Source organism: Haliotis rufescens, unplaced genomic scaffold (genome assembly GCF_023055435.1).
Source record: "Haliotis rufescens isolate VD_foot unplaced genomic scaffold, xgHalRufe1.0.p SCAF_4, whole genome shotgun sequence".
Classification (NCBI taxonomy): Eukaryota; Metazoa; Mollusca; class Gastropoda; order Lepetellida; family Haliotidae; genus Haliotis; species Haliotis rufescens.
In genome coordinates, this window is record NW_025964112.1 from 10218755 (window position 1) to 10238218 (window position 19464).

The following is a 19464-nucleotide window of genomic DNA, read 5'->3' on the forward strand; positions in this document are numbered from 1 at the left end:
CCATTACAATGACACGAAGCTGAAATCACTGATGAATAGTAACACAAGATCAATTCTCACAAATGGAAGTACATCAGATCTCTTAGTCCTGCACCTAAACTGTGGAATATATTTATTTTATGAAAAAAAATAAATCTAAAAACATATACAAATGCAAGTCTAGCCAGCTCCAGCAAGCTTTATTCCACAGCATCGGGGCATTTGTTTTATATTTTTAGAGTCAAGAAGGGTATTTAAGATTTCATAGACTAAATGTTAGTCAACAGATCTCTGTTCATAGTAGTTTTTTTGCTTGTTGGACCACTAATTTCTTTGGTCAAAGGGGGAAGTCAGAGGAGGGAATACAATAATTGGTAGGAGGAGGGAGAGAAGAAAATGAATGAATACACAATCCTTGATGCCATTGTCTGCTGTTTTTTTGTCATTCTGTCATGGAAGACAAAGGGAGTTAATTTGACAAAAGGGACATAACTCTCAATTTATTATGCAAGAATCTTTTGTGACAACTTGTCAATTTGGCAAAATTTTAATATCAAATTGAGCATTATAAGTTTTATAGATAATTTTTCAGAAAACGATGTGTAATCTCTAAATAATTTTGCTCATATGACGTGTCAGCAGAAAACAATTAGTGTAAATTTGCATTAGGCTTAAAAAAAGAAGAATTGGTTCTCAGGCAATGACTTTAGAAAATATAGTATGGGCAGGCGGTGGTTTTTTTGCATGTTCCAACTAGTATGTAAACAAATAAATAGTTGTGTACCATCAACCTGGAAAAAGGCCTCTCAACATTAACAAACATACAAACTCCTATTGCCGCCATGACCATAACACGAGATGCGCAGTAAAGCAGTGCGCATGTAAAGGGAAATAACTGTGTGCTTTATTGGATCCCATTGTTTTTAAGTATTACTATTAGTACTTTATTATTATTTTTAAAATGAAACTAAAATCGAAACATGCGGTGGACTTTATGATGATGCGGGAGGCGCCTGAGAACCAAGAAAATAATTTTTTTAGCCTTATTGAAAAAAATAATAATTTGAAGAAAACAGGGTGAGCAGATCTGTGACCCAACAAATAAAGATGACCTTATCCAACTTAACAGTAACCTCATCCATGGATGTACTATCTGATTAATAGAGTTATTTTTATAATATAGGGAACCCTCTGATACACCTGTTGATGGAGTTATGGTCAAAACCATAAAAAGTAGCACATGGCACTCTGCTTTAGAAATGAATCTACAGTAAAGTATTAAGTAACCCGAATAGTGCTAATACAAGGGCACCCCCTGATAGTCTAGTAGTCCTCCAGGTACCGTTAACATTGGATAAACTGAACCGGGCTAGTGGCCTCATGCCAAATTGTATCCCTCCGCCAGAGTTTGTTTGTTTTTCACTGAGAATGACGTAACATATTGTGACAAACAACAATGTTACATGGCTTCTCTTAACAGCTGTGAAGTCAAACAAGATCACTCTAAGAAAGCCTGGTTGATTAAGTGGATCTTGAAGGTCTGTCACCTTGACGTTGATGAAATTGCCTAATCCAAAACCCAAAAGGACTAAAAGTGGACTTTCATTTCCTGGGCCCCGTTTCACCATGTTCACAAAGCAATCTTAGTGCTAAGACCATTGTAACTCCTATACTTTAACATAAGATCAAAGACAATTGTTGTGCTAAGATCGCTTTGTGGAATGGGGCCTTTGGCCAAGTTTCACAAGCTTGTTGTGTAACATTGCAACATTCAACACCATCTGGGTATGATACCACGTAATCAAACTATCACCGAGCTTGACCACTAGACTAATGTGGTTGCCTCTAACAAACATAGGATGCTGGGGACCAATTCTAACCCGGAAGCAATCTTGGCACTACAACCGTCTATGTCATTATTAGTGGCATAGATATTGAGAATATATCTTCATTAATTCTTACTGAGCATCATTATTTATAACCGATTGGCAAGATCACACAATTTGTCAACTGTCTTCTTTGTCAAGTGGGCCTCGGCAGCTTGATGTTATCACATCACTGTCACAATCACTTGGCAATTATCTCATCCACTGCTCATTAGGTTGTCAGATGATTTCATGTGAGGTTGTTACAACAATAGATTGACCAAGTTAATGCCTCCACTTGTGATCAGGAAATCCACATTTTTTTACACTCATGAAGATCTGGTGCAGAATAGGTCTTCATCAACCCATGCTTGCCATAAAAGGTGACTATGCTTGTCATAAGAGGCGACTAACGGGATCGGTTGGTCAAGCTCGCTGACTTGATTGAAGCATGTCATTGTATCCCAATTGCATAGATTGATGCTCATGGTGTCAATCACTGGATTGTCTGGTCCAGATTCGATTATTTACAGACCTCCGTCATGCAGCTGGAAGGAATATTGCTGAGTGCAGGGTACACCAACAAACAAATACACAAACAGACATTTTTCTACATTCTACAAAAAGACTTTGGGTAATGTATAGAATACCTGGAAACTTGGAATAACCAATTACATGTCAGACTAATTCCTTCATGACACAAAATCTGTGATTCCTCATAACACTGCTTATGAACTATATGATTCCTTCAAGGCCCTGGAATACATTTAGCAGGGATCGATTTAAGGAACTTGATTTAACATGCACCAGGTGCATGTTGACATGAAAATCTAGTTGCACCAGACAAAACCAGGTTCCACCCCATACATTTATACACAGTTAAAACATAGGCCGGTCTGCTGACAGTGTCACACAAATTAATTTCTGTAAAATGAATCTCTGAAGCTCCAACACATCAAGCCTAAGAAAGCATGACAAATTACACGTACCACAGGGATTAGTAATGTAGTGTGGTCAATAAACTTTAGAAGTATTGAGTGTGTTCAAGGATAGATCTTGTGTGGACATTTAACAATGATTAAGGGTCAGTCTGAGACAAATTGTATAATGTTTTGACATGCACTTGGTGCATGTCGACATAAATATCAGGTTGCATTTTTCAATTAAAGGCTGCATCTGTGCATGTTTTACATAGCTAAATCGAGCCATGTTAAGGAGAACCAAGGCATCTTCAAGTGTGCTAAAACATGTATCAACACCCTCTGTCAAACACACAAGCTTAACTTCAGATTCTTACAGGTGTAAACTCATGTTACCCCATGATGGGTTCAGGGTGCCGTTGTACAAAACAACCTTAGCGCTACAACTGTCAAAAGTCTATGTTAAGGTAAAAGTTATGATCACCTAAACGCTAAGATCGCTTAGTACATGTAGTACAACGGCACCCAGGTCTACGATGTCATCACCACTTTACCCTCATACAGGCGAGTGAGTAAGTGAGTGAGTGAGTGAGTGAGTGAGTGAGTGAGTAAGGGGTGAGTGAGTGAGTGAGTGAGGTTTAACACCGCATGTCAGCTTAATGTGGGAGGAAAGCCCAAAGTGATGCAGGTCTCAGGCATTTACCACTTTGGTGAAACCCACTGGCATGGGTATGGTGAAGAATGGGATTCGAACCCACAATCACAGCACAGCGTTAGAAATTGGCACTAGTCCTGTAGTCCTTGCCAAACTGCCCTATAGTTAAGGTATCATAAGGACTAGTAGAAATTTGCTATTTTTAAGGGTTCTTCTGTACGTTATCAATTATAAGGACTAGTGGACTGAAACTGTTAGTTTCTACCGATGAATCATAGGTTTCTGGTGTGCCCAAGGGATGCAACTCTGCACACAGTGAATCGTTGAGCCATAGATGACTGGGCCACCTGTGCCCCCGGAGAATATGGTTGATCTGTTTGTTTGAACCAGTACCTTAAGAAATCTTTAGAAAGGTAACACAAGACTGCCATTTACCAGGTTAAACCCCATCTTTGGATTAAGACTGTACCTACAATCAATAGGGTTAACCTGTTTGCTTACATGACAATTGAAGTCTCCTTCAACAGAATAGGGGCTTATTTTAGCTAAAACCATTGCCTTAAGAAAACTTTGGAAAGGTACCACAAGACTGATGATTTCTAGTATTAACCCCTGCCATCCCCATGTTAACACATCTTTGCTTGACATTGCACTTTCATCACCTATGTTAACCCAAAACTCCACAGCGTTAACCTGTTTGTTTACACCACCGCCTTGAGCAAACATTGGAAAGTTATCACAAGACTGTGACAAAATGAACTAAACCCCTGTTAACCCCATCAAATGAATGGAGTAAACCAAACGAGGCCAGGTACGGAAACTCGGTCTCCACTATCTCCAATGGCTAACATGTCAACATAACTGTGGTATCTCAGAAATGCACTTGACCTAGTCTACACAATACACATTCAAGTGGACACAAACCTGTCAAACATGACATTGCATTGTCATGAATAGTATCCTTCGACTAAGTTGTGCTGGTATTCCGTTTTCCATTTTATATGTATCAGTTTGTCACACAATCTACACTATGTCTGTACACTGAGACAATGTCATACCAGGCTTGTCACAATCTTGAATGTTAACTGCATAAAATATAGTCAAACTACACAGCAATGTCAGCTTGCTCTGCAACAACGATGATTGATGTAACAACACAAACAATGCAGATCCTGTGCTTCATGAAGGAGCACCTTGCCAAGACAACACCCTGTTACAGTTACCATGGTCACACTGAACACGAAACAACACCCTGTTTATACCAACACTGCACATGAAACAACACCCTGTTTATACCAACACTGCACATGAAACAACACCCTGTTTATACCAACACTGCACATGAAACAACACCCTGTTTATACCAACACTGCACATGAAACAACACCCTGTTTATACCAACACTGCACATGAAACAACACCCTGTTTATACCAACACTGCACATGAAACAACATCCTGTTTATACCAACACTGCACATGAAACAACACCCTGTTTATACCAACACTGCACATGAAACAACACCCTGTTTATACCAACACTGCACATGAAACAACACCCTGTTTATACCAACACTGCACATGAAACACCCTGTTTATACAAACACTGCACATGTAACACCCTGTTTATACAAACATTGCACATGTAACACCTTGTTTATAGTAAACACTGCACAAGAAACACCTTGTTTATACCAACCCATGAAACAACACCCTGTTTATACCAACCCATGAAACAACACCCTGTTTATACCAACATTGCACATGAAACACCTTGTTCATACCAATACTGCACATGTAACACCTTGTTTAAAGTAAACACTGCACAAGAAACACCCTGTTTATAGTAAACACTGCACAAGAAACACCCTGTTTATAGTAAACACTGCACAAGAAACCCTGTTTATACCAACACTGCACATGAAACACCCTGTTTATACCAACATTGAACATGTAACACCTTGTTTATAGTAAACACTGCACAAGAAACACCCTGTTTATAGTAAACACTGCACATGAAACACCCTGTTTATACCAACATTGCACATGTAACACCTTGTTTATGCCAATACTGCACATGTAACGCCTTGTTTATAGTAAACACTTCACATGAAACACCCTGTTTATAGTAAACACTGCACAAGAAATTAACATCATTTTGGTACTAGCACTGCAATTGACCCAAGGTCGTACATATGTATAGTAGCACATTATATCAGTGATGAAGTGGGGCCATCACTTGTCCTCAACTGTTGATTGCATGCAGTGAGAGAGAAACGGAAAGGCTCACTTTCAAATCAAGTGCAACCGGAAACATACCACACCGTCCATATTGTTCAAACCACCAGGACTTTAATTATAACAAATGAAAGTTGTAGGTTGTATTGTGCCAGTAGCTTTCGAAATTCTAACTCAAATTACCGATTTATCATTTGTCATATTCTGCAGATACAAAATTCAAATGTTCATATGTTTTACTGATTTTATCGATGACCTAGAGCATGTAGAACCGTGTTTCTATTTTTATGCTTTCAAGTTCTCATTTTTCAGCTTACCAAATCATTTTGATGATCCATTATCCAGTCAATATACTGTCTACATACCCTGTATATGAGGACCATTGCAACACGTGTAATTATTAAACAGTTGTGTTAGCAATAATCATAAGGGATTTCTAAACTGAGTAATCATCAAAATTAAATCGCTTTCCCTCTCAACATGACTAAATGCATTGGGTGGTCAGGCAAGGTGACATGGTTGATTGCATGTTATTCTGCTCTGAATGATGGACGCTGCTCATAACATCAATCACTGGTTTGTCTGGTCCAAGCTCTTTTACTTAGAGGCCACAGTTTGAATATTGACGAGTACAGCAGTAAACAAACAAAAGCACACATCCAACCTCAGGCAGACAAACAGCAAGGAAAGAGAGTGGAGCAATTCCTTCGACTTCATAGAACCCCCAACCAATCTCTACATCTGTATGGAGTATATCTGGTGTTACAGAAATTACATGCACAGGAATAATAGAAAGAGATATTATGCCAAGCTGACACTCAACTGCATCATCTACATGAGTGTTTGCACAAGCAAATATAACCACATGCCTTCCACACAGGATTTAGTGTATAACAAAACCAACAGTTGCAGCCTGGGGATAATATAGGTGGTAGGGTTTGGTTTGGTTTGGTTTGGTTTGGTTTGTTGTTTAACGCTGCCCTCAGCAATATTCCAGCTATATGACGACGATCTGTTAATAATCGAGTCTGGACCAGACGATTCAGTGATTAATATCATGAGCATTGATCCGCGCAATTGAGGTCGATGATATGCATCAACCAAATCAGCGAGCCGGACCACCCGATCCCGTCAGTCGCCTCTTACGACAAGCATAGTCGCCTTTTACATCAAGTATGGGTTGCTGAAGACCTATTCTACCCCAGGATCTTCACGGACGAGGTGGTAGGGATTTACTATGAAGCCTTAAGTTAGGTGACAACATTCTACAACAATGAGTAAGCTGTGTATCAACAAGACTCACATCAGGAAGTTGCCATTCATCTACCATTAAATATAGGCTACTGTTGTCATGTTTAGCACAAATTTCATCTAAAACCAAAATGATGTCAAGGATCGAAATCGTTTTCAAAATGAAATTTATCCAATCTAATTTGCCTCATCACTTTGGTTGTGTCAGCTTCCTGTGGCGCCACTCTCTTACAAGTGGACAGCTCGGTATTTATTTATAGCTGCCAAACTTGCATAAATGTCTTTCCCAGGTGGCAAAACATCTGTTACTTGAAGCTTGTGCTATCACTGATACTATTCTCCATGGCAAATGGGCTCACACCATATTGATTAACAGCTAAGAAAACATGAACTTCTCTCCAAGGTACCGCCTTTGCTATAATAAAATCCGAAAGCACCCTAGCAAGACATCATCTGGGCTATCTAACCCTAAAATCAGTCCATGCTACTACCTAATTATCATTTCTTCTTCTCTATATCCCTTCTTTATAAGTGGTATCTCTTTTAAATTCTATACAAACTCAATGATAAAAAACAAAATTATCATATCTTAACACCATTCACAGAAGAATGTGTGAGATAACTATTTTTTATAACATTAAGCCACAAAAGATTACCGTAAATAACAGAACAAAGTTAAACTTTCATAGGTAAATAACAACTAAGATGACCTAATAATGCCATACCTCTTAATTCATATTTCAGTTTTAAACTACTTTTAGCTTTCAGGATATGTAAAACACAGATGAAATCGGCTTGTTTTTCTCATCATCTATACTCCAATAATCCCTATTTTCAGGAAGTATGGTACTTAAGCTGGCTACAGCTTCCTCCCTATGTCAAGTCTTTATCAGATGGGGGCTAACTGCCGTGGACATTTCTCTGTCTAAACAAAGCTCCCCCCAACTGTTCACAGGCAGTGGTTAACTGCTGACAATAATGAAAGTGTAATACGGCCAGTTATCTCCTATCAGCACATCTGACCTGAGAAATCACATACTGGGGGCATAGTGGTCAGCAATACAGCCATAGCAGCTGGTAAGGATAATATTGACATATCAATTTAATACTGACACAGACCGACCGACACACAAGGCCAGCTGAGGAAAAACATGATGCATGGCAAATATTCCAAGTATTTGATGGATATTTTAATCAAATTTGAAGATTCAAATATTTAAATGTTAGCTGCTTGCTTTTAAAGAACATGGCAGGTGATGGTTTTATTGAGTGCTCGGAAATGTTAATACTTCATGTCCACCTCTAGTAAGAATGGTTTTATTGGGTGCTCGAAAATGTTAATACTTCATGTCCACCTCTAGTAAGTAAATGCATAAACCTTACATCAATCAAGTTATTCCCCCTTATGAAGACACAAACACATTTTCAGGGTCAGACATGGTCAATAGTCTGTTAGTCCCCGACTAGTGAAAATCTATTCCTAAATCAAGTTATTTTACATAAAACACTGAAATGAGCTGTGGACTACTTGGACATGAGTGAATCTATTCCCGATTTCAAATCAAACAGCAATATTATTCATAACAGAGGCACTCCCAGATTTCTGAATCACACAACAGTAATCACAGTCCATTCAAAACTACATAACAGTTTGTCTACACAATTCCACCAAATTAGAGCATCAATCACCACCAATAACCCCTCTGACCCAAAAGATTCCAGGGCCAACAAGAAAATACTACCAATAAACAGCAAGAGTGTTGATAGACAGAAGTGAGGAATGAATTCCCAGCCTCAACACCAGGCTAGTGTGACCCAGGGCATTCCAAACAGCACCTACAAACTGTAAGAGGATGGCGACCAGGGGGGCTTTTAGGAATTACCTACATGTGAGGAAAGCCTGACAAAACCACAGGTAGGCTATTGAGAGCTCAGCAAGGGAGAGGCCATCATATCGAATATCTAAATAAGCAGCGAGCTCTCTGATAGCTGCACTCAGGGACTTGGTAGAGGAAACCAAACAGTGGCAGGACCTCAACATCAATACACAGGGTAATTGTAGATGTGGGATTCACTTGCAACTGTCAATCTCTCTTATTGAAATGTTGCATTTGGCGTTACATTCGCATCCCTACGTCCTTCTCCAGATGCCACAGCATGGCTCTATTTATACACATCTCTTCAATGTTCGTAGCAAAAAAATTCAACCTAATGCATTTAATTCACTTCATACCTACACAGCATACAGCCAACCTGCCATCATGGAGAATTAACAACTATAAAACCTACACAGCATTACCAATGAAAGATCACTTCTCATCTCCACAGCAAAAAGTCGAGTTAGCATTCCTGAAATAACTGGTAAGTTTGTGTAGACTCGCTAGCCTGACAGCGTCTAGATGAGGGCAGGTTTTCATACCGAGATGATTACGGAGATACTGACTGCCATAATGCCTGACCCAGGACAACAGGGCGAGTTTTTGTCAGTTCCTGCTGATGCCTGTTTCCCTCATCAAGCTGCCTCCATCAGTGTTCTGGTTCCTACTCGGAGACCTGCAGTCGTGTACTCTCACGTGTACAACATACTCAGGGCTACAAACATCAGAGTAACAACTGCCGAGGCAGCAACACGGGGCACAAGGCTGCAGCCGCTGTCAAAACATGCCTAACTCACACCTAGGTGCACATCTTGGATTGCAATTGTTCAGTACTTTTAAGGAAAGGAACATGCTTCTTAGGTCACTGTGACTAAACTGTGTTAACATTAGCAGGATTTCGGTAATAGCAGTACCTGCTAACTTATCACACTATCATGCTTACAGGCTGAAATATTGCAGTCTACATTTGTGTGTGTGTGTGAGAGTGTGTAAGACAGTGGTCTGTAAATAATCAAGTCGATCCAGTGATTGACATCATGAGCATCTATTCATGTAATTGGAATACGATGACACAATCAACCAAATCAGTGTCCACTACCCGATCCCTAGTCCTGCACCATGACCGTGGAATATATTTATTTTATGAAAAAATAATAATCTAGAAATGCATACAAAAGCAAGTCTAGCCAGCTCAAGCTAGCTCTATTCCACAATTTTTTTTATTTTTAGAGTCAATAAGGAGATTGTGTAATATAAGATTTCAGAGACTAAATGTTAGTCTACCCGATCCCGTTAGTCGCCTCTTACGACAAGCATAATCGCCTTTTATGGCAAGCATGGGTTGGTTACAAAAAACCTATTCTAACCTGGTTCTTCATGGATCTGCAGTCTACACGTTCAAATAGCTACGACTTCACTGAACATGAAACATTTCCACCTGAAGGTAGGTTGATGTATGTATGAAGAATCAAACTGCCTCTATGACTAATCATTACACAGAGCTTAACAGTCATCCGAACCTACCTTCTTATATGTCCAAGGCAACCAGGGTCAATAATGTCCACATGCTACCGATACTGATGATGAGTGTAAGAGGATGATATTTAATGATACACTAATATGATTCTGCATTGGAATGGACTGATTACAGGGCAGACACCATGGTAAGCTAACGCTAAGTCTCTGAAATATATAACTTTGACCGAAACAAGCAACATTCTACATGTAAAGTGAAAAGGAGCCACAGAGATGAGAGAGATGAGGGAGCAAGACCTGTGGAAAATCTAGACCTGCTTGGTTTAGGGTTAAGCATTACATTACTGCTGGGCAGGAGGGAAAATATGGTACAGGGACTGTGAGACAGACTAACACCATGGGCAAATTCCAACTAACCAACAGCTCTATTCATGGGTGGTTTATGAAGCATGACAAGAACTTGGGAGAAAACTTTTTATTTTGTGAGAGACAAATGACATTAGGTCATTTTCATGTTATATCAAATTTTATAAGACATATCTCCATCCTTTTACTGCATTTAAAAGATATCTTGGATAACCATCAGCCAATGTCCAAGAAAATGAACCAATCTGAATTCCTAGAAAACTACTAGTCCTTTTTCACTAGTCCAGGGGTAGAAACTAACATATTTAGTCCACTAGTCCTTATAATGATAACATATGGCAAAACCCTTAAAAATGGCAAATTTCTACTAGTCCTTATGATACCTTAACTATTGGGCAGTTTGGCAAGGACTACAGGACTAGTGCCAATTTCTAACGCTGCAGTCTTCACACAAGAGGTCTAGTAATCATGACTAACCATGGTTTATATAAGATGTGATACCAGCAAGAACTAAACAAGGATTAAGGAGCCAATAACGTTTTCACGTTTCAGAAATTCTGGGTCTGACTTCGTCTTGAAGGAAGTTGAGTCAGAACTTTACGACTGATTTGATTCCTGCAATGATTCTAAACACATAAACAAGATACACCTTGAGCAACAGCAAAACTTTCAAAAAGGAAACATTTCCAAAAACCAGATGCCTAATTGACATTTCATACATTGTAAAGAGCATCTCACATTCACCAACAGCATTTTTTCATTTCCGTTTTCCCTCATATCTACCTCAATGATAATTTCAAATCTGAGCCCCTTTTTATCATTTCTGGTGCTGTGGATTTCTCCTTAAACCCAAGCCTTACCAATACATGTGGTAAGATACAGACCTGGCATGGCTCCGAATAAATACATCATTTTTGCAAGATTGTGTGCCTTATCACCAAGAAGGCAATTTGGACTTGAAAGCATTCATACACTTGCCATCATCACTTGTAAGATCTCGAATGACAAGCTGAACAGTAGTGTTATTTAGTAGTGGATAGACACTGATGCTGGGATACATCAAACACAATTCCTGTCTTTATCTGCCCGCCACGCCCAAAAGATGCTATAGATATTTACAGACCATGTGGACAGTGATTATGCATTAATACACTTCATACACAATACATTTGGTCTCATAGTAGTTCTATCAGAACTGTCTACCACACCTCCACCACATTTTATCACCAGAACATTCTCTTCTGATCGGTTTATTTTCTAAGACACTGACTGATTGTCATCTGAAAAGTCCTGAGTGAGCAAGTATGGTTTAACACTGCTTTTAGCAATATTCCAGCAATATCCTGGCAGGGAGACACCAAAAATGGGCTTAACATATTGTATCCATGTGGGGCACTAACCCAGGCCTTTGGCTCGACAAGTGAAAAGCTGAACCACTATGCTACCCCTAAAACATGCTAATGATACAATGAGTGAGTGAGTTCAGTTTAATGCCACTTTGAACAGTATTCCAGTTATATGTCAGTTTAATGTGGGAGGAAAGCCTGAAGTGATGCAGGTCTCAGACATTTACCACTTCGGTGAAACCCACAAGCACGGGTATAGTGCTGACAAACCTAGAAAAATAATCGGAGCGAACCAGGATTCAAACCCACAATCATAGGTTTCTGGCGTGCCCAAGGGACGCAACTCTGCACAGCAAATCCAAGTGCCCCCCTAATGATACAGGAATCTATCGAAAGTTGATGAAAACAATGAAATGTCCTCATGCCATTTGTCCCTATGAAAATCACTGCTAGACATAAGACATTGCCACCTAAAAGCTTAAAAGGAAAGCTTAATCAAACACCAAGGCATTAACAAGCTTCTTTCTTCCTTGAATTAATGTTGTGGTAAGTATTTTCTACTGCCTGTTTGTCATGCTCCATGTCATGGAAAGACCAATAAATAGTGAACAAGTTAGAGGGTTTAAATTTAATGTTATGTCCTCCTTATTTCAACCATTTTTTTACTTAAGAAATTATGTCATACCACATTCAGTCAAAAAGAATGAGTTAGCAAATAGGGCTTATGCTGTTTCTTGTGTTAACATAGTTAATAGTATTCCAGAAAAGCAAGGGGCAATGATTTGTTTGTTGTTTTTTAACGCCACACTCAGCAACATTCCAGCTATATGATGGTGGTCTGTCAATAATCAAGTCTGGACCAGACAACCCAGTGATTGACATCACGAGAACTGATCCATGGTATTGGGATACGATGATATGCGTCAACCAAGTCAGCAAGCTTGACCACCCAATCCTGTTAGTCACCTCTTATGACGACAAGCATGGGTTGCTAAAGACCTATTCTAACCTGGATCTTCACGGGTCCTGGGGATAATGAAAGAACTTCACACATGGTACCTTTGTGGGTAATCAAACCTGGGTCGTTAGTGTGATTAACGAACGCTTGAACCTGTAAGCTATCCCACTACACCCACTGCCCTGCCTAGCAGATAGAACAGAAAGATGCTTGCATGTAACATCTGTGATGCCATTCTCACAAAGGGGATCAAACTCATACCAAATCATATCTGTAACTTCCCAAAAATGCATGACATTTGTCACAACAATTGTCATCAATACTGAAACCCTTAAAGGTATCATTAACGATTGGTCCTGACTTGTAAGATTTATTATGAGGATCATCATTATACTACAGCCATACAATAATAACAGACAACTGCCCGGTATAATCGTAATTTCCATTCACCTTATTCACATTGTCTCATAAATTGTATAATAGAATGACATGTATTTTGACTTTCTCGTTCTTAATCTTTCAATGCTATGTTTTTGAACAGGTACTAGTAACTTTATGAAGAAAGTGCTTCATACAAATACTGTTCTTACCACCTGTAATGAAAATCAGTGAAATGTTGCATTCAATATTTGAAACTTTTTAACTCTATTGCAGGGTTAGAAACTAACAGTTTACGTCCACTAGTCCTTATAATGATAACTTATAGCAAAACCCTAAAAAAGGGCAAATTTCTACTAGTCCTTATGACTACTAGTCCTTTACCATTGGGCAGTTTGGCAAGGACTATAAGTCTAGTGCCAATTGCTAACGCTGCTACTGATGTTAGTTTACTTCAGTTTCTAAAATGCCACTTAAAGATACTGTATCATTGAAGCTCATGAAATAATGACAAGTGTCAACTGATGTATGATCAAAGATGCTGTAAATTCTATTCAACAAATGCAGACAGTGAAGCATGAATCTTAACACAAACATACCTGATCAAGGGAAGCCAATTTTTCAGCCATGTACAAGGGCTTGCAGATCCCATTATACCCCTACTGTGCCGCCCTTCTCATATTTACACTAACTTGTATATCATCATGTTCATACTATACAACACTAGTTGTTCACTGAGATTGGCAGCTGTGCATGGGAGATCACATCACAAACATGTATGCTACTTTGTCATTAATTATATGTCGCAAGTGTAACATACACACCTTCAGCCTTAAACTTAGAGAACATGCTTTCATTTGTAACCTTTATCACTACTTTAAATATTGATGAACAGGTATGATACATTGCCATACATTTTAGTTTTGTAATGGTGGTACCTTGATAACTATGTGATTCATTCAATATGTTGTTGCTTAGAGTACATATCCTGGAAACATATCAGCATCAATTGGCAGTGTCTCATTTGTCTAAGAGCTGACATCTGCAGCTCAACATTAGGACAGACATTTTGTTTCCGAATCCGTGCCCTATGTTGCTTAAACTCATCAATCACAGGTACTTCAGCATCACGCATGAAGATTTCATGAGGTTGAGTAACCTTATTGGCAGAGATAGGTCAGATTGTTAATTGGACGACCAAAGGTTTAAGCAATGCTATAGCAAAGCACATGTATATCGGTATACACTTTTTCTGACAGTAAAACTAAATAAAGTACCATAAAAAGTTCAGTGACAATGTTACTTAGCTCACTCACACATCAGAAACATTATCCATCAACATGTGCCACAAATTACCTGTAGATGTCAGTTGTCATACTACAGCCTACATATTTCTGTCCAGTATATGCAGTGGCTTGAACTGGCATTTGATGCTGAATTACTTTCTTCAACAGGAGTGAGTAAGTATTGTTTTATGCCGATATTACCAACATTCCAGCAATATCACGGAGGGGGACACCAGAAATGGGCTTCAAACATTGTACCAATTGGGGAATCGAAACCCAGGCCTTCGGCATGACAAGCAAATTCTCTAACCCCTAGGCTACACCACTGGCCCTTCCTCTAACTGTAAACATGTTAGATGTCATTATTTCAAATTTAACTGTTGAGGTCTATGAATTTGTATTTCATTTCCGTAACTTTTTCCATCTGCTTAAAAATGCTTAACAATTTTTTAAAATGGTGTTATTCATGTCACAAAACTACATTTCATGCATCACTTGACTTCCTTGTGATATCAACACTACTTGTACTCTCTTGAACAACAATACTGATCTTGACAAATATATCAACAGTTACACTATGCATGCTATGAAAAGGATAAAGCATCACCAATAATCATGATAATATTTTGCTTCCTATCATTTGAATGACAGGGAAGTCCTTTTTCCTACCATTGTTTGATATCATTATCCCAAAATAAAGTCATTCAGGAAAGGGTGTGACATACATCAACATTAAGATATAAATACACTTGTACAGGCAAGTCATTTCTTTGCACCACTAAAAATAATGAAACCTTAACAATCACAATCACATAGCATCACTCTTTATCATCACTCCAGACAATGGAAAATGTAGTACTAGATACATAACCTCCACAATTACAACAGATGTACCATGTTACTAATGTCTATCATAGATGATACTTCTGTCAACTCTTTCATTCACCATGCAAATGACTGTATGCGAGTTTATTTACCTGTTTCGCACAAATACGACTAATATGTGAAAACTAAATATCCAAGTCTTTAAATTACCCATAATAACAACACTGAAAGTGTCTTCACTAAGTAAACATGAAATTTCATGTAAGTGTTATCAAAGAATGTGAATTTCACTATCATGTACACATATTATGTATTGTTTATTTACAGCATGAAAACTGTTTGAGAGTACAAATTGCCACTAGTTGTGACATATTCTAAAGCAAAACTTTGTTTTTAATGCCAACACCATTATGTTATTATTAGTCATGATGAAGAAAATTAACAGATCCATACCCCATAAAATGTCTCTAGCATTATTCATGTCTTAGACATCAGAAATGTGAATCATATTATGATACACAATTGGGTTTATTTTGAGTAAACACTTGTCATCAGACAATAATTTGAAGCACCAAATATTGGCATGTCACGTATTAAAAAACAAGACTATTCGAACGATCAAAACAAAAAAGACAACTGTCAAAATGATTTCTCATACAAGATGAACAGAGGTGTGTTCAAGGGATGCTAATTTAGGAGTATTTGGCGTAATAGTGAGAGCAGCTTTTCCCAATCAAGTAGATGCAGTTTACCATAGGGTTACATTTTCATTATCTACATGACTCACCTTCAATGCAAACCACATGTTCACGTATTTGTTGTTGAATCAATGGATCGGGAATCGCTTCGATCAAGTCATAAATAGCATAGATACTTGGGTGCACGCTTTCGAAGCGCTGAATTTCCTGACGAATTGCCAGCGAGTTGCTCCAATAGGACTGCATTGGGCTCCGGGCATTCATGGTTGATAACTAGGAGAGTCATTTTCTCCTATGAAAATTCATCTTAGGCCAAATGTGCATGTCAAAATCGTACAATAATAACGTTATTCCAAAGACCTTTCCACAAGATGGCTTGCTAAGATATTGACATTGCGCATGTCAGGCCGATGAAAATCTTGTACTATTTTCGCATCGCCATATTATAGTGTTGTGGAGGGAATGGGTGAAGACGTCTGGGGGACACTTCCGTAGTTCTCGGATACTATCATCAATCTTAGATAACTTACACATATAATTTTATCATTATAACGATTCCTTAAGTACAAACTTAAAGTTAAAATAGCATTTCGGTAGAATGTTCTGATTAGCTACGTCCCATCACCGTTTGTATAATTACAACACGGTGATTATGTTTCAAGCAGCTTTTCATTCAAAACAACAAATTATAACCGATCTTTGAACAGTTTTATAAACTAGACGTATTAGGAATATGAAAATGAAAAACAATAATGATGAAATAAACAACCTGGGAATTTTGAATATTCATAGTACGCGGGGTGCCGTCATTTTATAATTATCGTTCTTTTGCTTTTTCTAAAAAAAAATAATTTCAGAAAGAAAATGTTAATTACTGAGTAAATTGATCCTTTCATTACTTACAGGTTCGCAAGTGAATACAAGCCATCAAAGCATAATACGTACAAAACATATGTTATATATAATAACACATGTATGTACGACATTTTTTTACAAGTATTGATTTTTTTTAAATACAAAACAAATCACGAACTAAATACTTTCTGAAATCTTTTAGCTACTATTCGTGTCCCTTAGTTGTGCCAGGATCCAATGTGTGTGGGTTCGAATCCCATGCAGATTCGCCTTGCCTGCGATTCTTGATTTGTCTGTACCATACTCTTGGTTGGTTGGTTGGTTTGTTGTTTAACGCCGCACTCAGCAATATTCCAGCTATATGACGGCGGTCTGTAAATAATCGAGTCTGGACCAGACAATCCATTGATTGATATCATGAGCATCGATCCACGCAATTGGGATCAGTGACATGCATAAACCAAGTCAGCGAGCCTGACCACCCGATCCCGTTAGTCGCCTTTTACGACAAGCATAGTCGCCTTTAACGGCAAGCATGGGTTGCTGAAGACCTATTCTACCCCGGAATCTGTACCATACTCATGCTCGTAGGTTTCACTGAAGGGGAAACCGTCTTCGACATCACTATGTGCCTTCATCTCACAGTATTATATGACGTCAAACCATACTCACGCCATTCAGGTCCCGTGAAGATGCCGGGTTAGGATTGTCTTCATCAACCCATGCTTGTCGTAAGAGGCGACTAACGGGACGGGTGGTCAGGTTCGCTGACTTGATTGATGCATGTCATCGTATCCCATTTGCGTAGGTCCATGCTCATGATGTCAATCACTGGATTGTCTGGTCCAGACTTGATTATTTACTGGCCGCCGTCATATAGCTGGATTATTGCTGAGTGAGGCGTTAAATAACAAAGAGAGAAAGAAACACTCCATTCAGGTTTGTTCAGTAGAATGGTAACATAAACACTGGATAGCCAAGGCTACTCTTCGGATAACATTCTTATAAATAATATTATTCAGTTAAGCCTTACCACTGGCAACAAGCCAAATATATATAATTCAACTTCTAATAATGGTGCTGGTTGCTCGAAGACCATCATTTATAGACCAGCTTACTTTTGTATACAACTGTTATTTGACAGTATGTCTTTGGTGTGATTACATTTTCTTTCTGAAATTATTTTGTGGAGAAATATATAGCTGGAATATTGCTGAGTGCGGCGTTAAACAACAAACCAACCAACCAACCAACCAACCAAGAGTATGGTACAGAGAAATCAAGAATCAGTCAAGGCGAATCTGCATTGGATTCGAACCCACACTTATTGGATCCTAGCACAACTAAGGGACACGAATAGTAGCTAAAAGATTTGGGAAAGTATTTAGTTCGTGATTTGTTTTGTATTTTAAAAAACACCAATGCTTGTAAATTTTATCGTACATACATGTGTTATTATATATAACATATATTTTGTACGTATTATGCTTTGATGGCTTGTATCCGGTTGCGAACTTGAAAGGATCAATTTACTCAGTAATTAACATTATCCCTTGTTTGTAGTCATACGATAGTATTAAACCAAACCTAATCCCCGTCATTTGCACTGAATGAACGTTATGCCATCCATCATTATCTGGTCCACATTCTATTATGATAAACACCGAATACTAGCGGATGATGCAGTTTGATACACATTTGTCAGTCTGTGCATTATACATACGAAAAAGACAAAGAGTGAGTGAGTGAGTTGGGTTTAACGCCGCTTTTAACAGTATTCCAGTTATATCACGGCGTGTCAGCTTAATGTGGGAGGAAAGCCCGACGTGATACAGGTCTCAGACGTTTGCCACTTCGGTGAAACCCACGAGGACGGGTATGGTGTTGACAAACCTAGAAACATAATCGGGGCGAACCGGAATTCGAACCCACAATCATAGGTTTCTGGCGTGCCCAAGGGACGCAACTCTGCACAGCGAATCGCGGCGCTTTAGACGACTGGGCCACCCGTGCCAACAATAGGACAAAGAAAACACCGTGAATAAAGGAAACAGATCCGGTGGTCTGTTTCCTTTCCTTCAGACTGACCCTTGTACAATTGGTAAATAGTGCGTTAGTACAAACTGATTCTGTATAACTACATATATATACATCATCTTTGCAAAAGTTGTATATGATTACCAACATTATCTTGACGTATATCATTGAACACATTGATCCCATCCACGTATTGTCTCCTTTAATATTCTCCTAAAGATATTTCAATTGACGTCTTTCGATAGGTATAATAGTCATATATGCAGGGCGATACCTCACTAATGTAGAGTGTCAGGTGTTTCCTATAGTTCCCAGATTCATGGAACAGAGTTGCGTCCCTTACCCGCTTCATGATACGCTGAATATTCACGGATCATGGAGCGGGTAAGGGACGCAACTCTGCGCCATGAATCGGGGCTCCATGATCCGCTGACCGAATATTCACGATTCCGGGGC

The 19464-nt window shown here is 38.8% G+C and overlaps 1 protein-coding gene across 11 annotated transcripts in view; it reads right to left on the minus strand.

Moving 5' to 3' along the window:
- Positions 1 to 16520, minus strand: part of LOC124135804 (arf-GAP with GTPase, ANK repeat and PH domain-containing protein 1-like) — a 95048-nt gene extending 78528 nt beyond the window's left edge. For all 11 annotated transcript variants that reach the window (XM_046501368.2, XM_046501366.2, XM_046501365.2 and 8 more), the window contains exon 1: positions 16206 to 16520. In XM_046501368.2, coding sequence (XP_046357324.1) covers positions 16206 to 16380 — 175 coding nt within the window. In that variant the 5' untranslated portion in view covers positions 16381 to 16520. The remainder of the gene's footprint in view (positions 1 to 16205) is intronic.
- Between the last annotated feature and the right edge of the window lie 2944 nt (positions 16521 to 19464).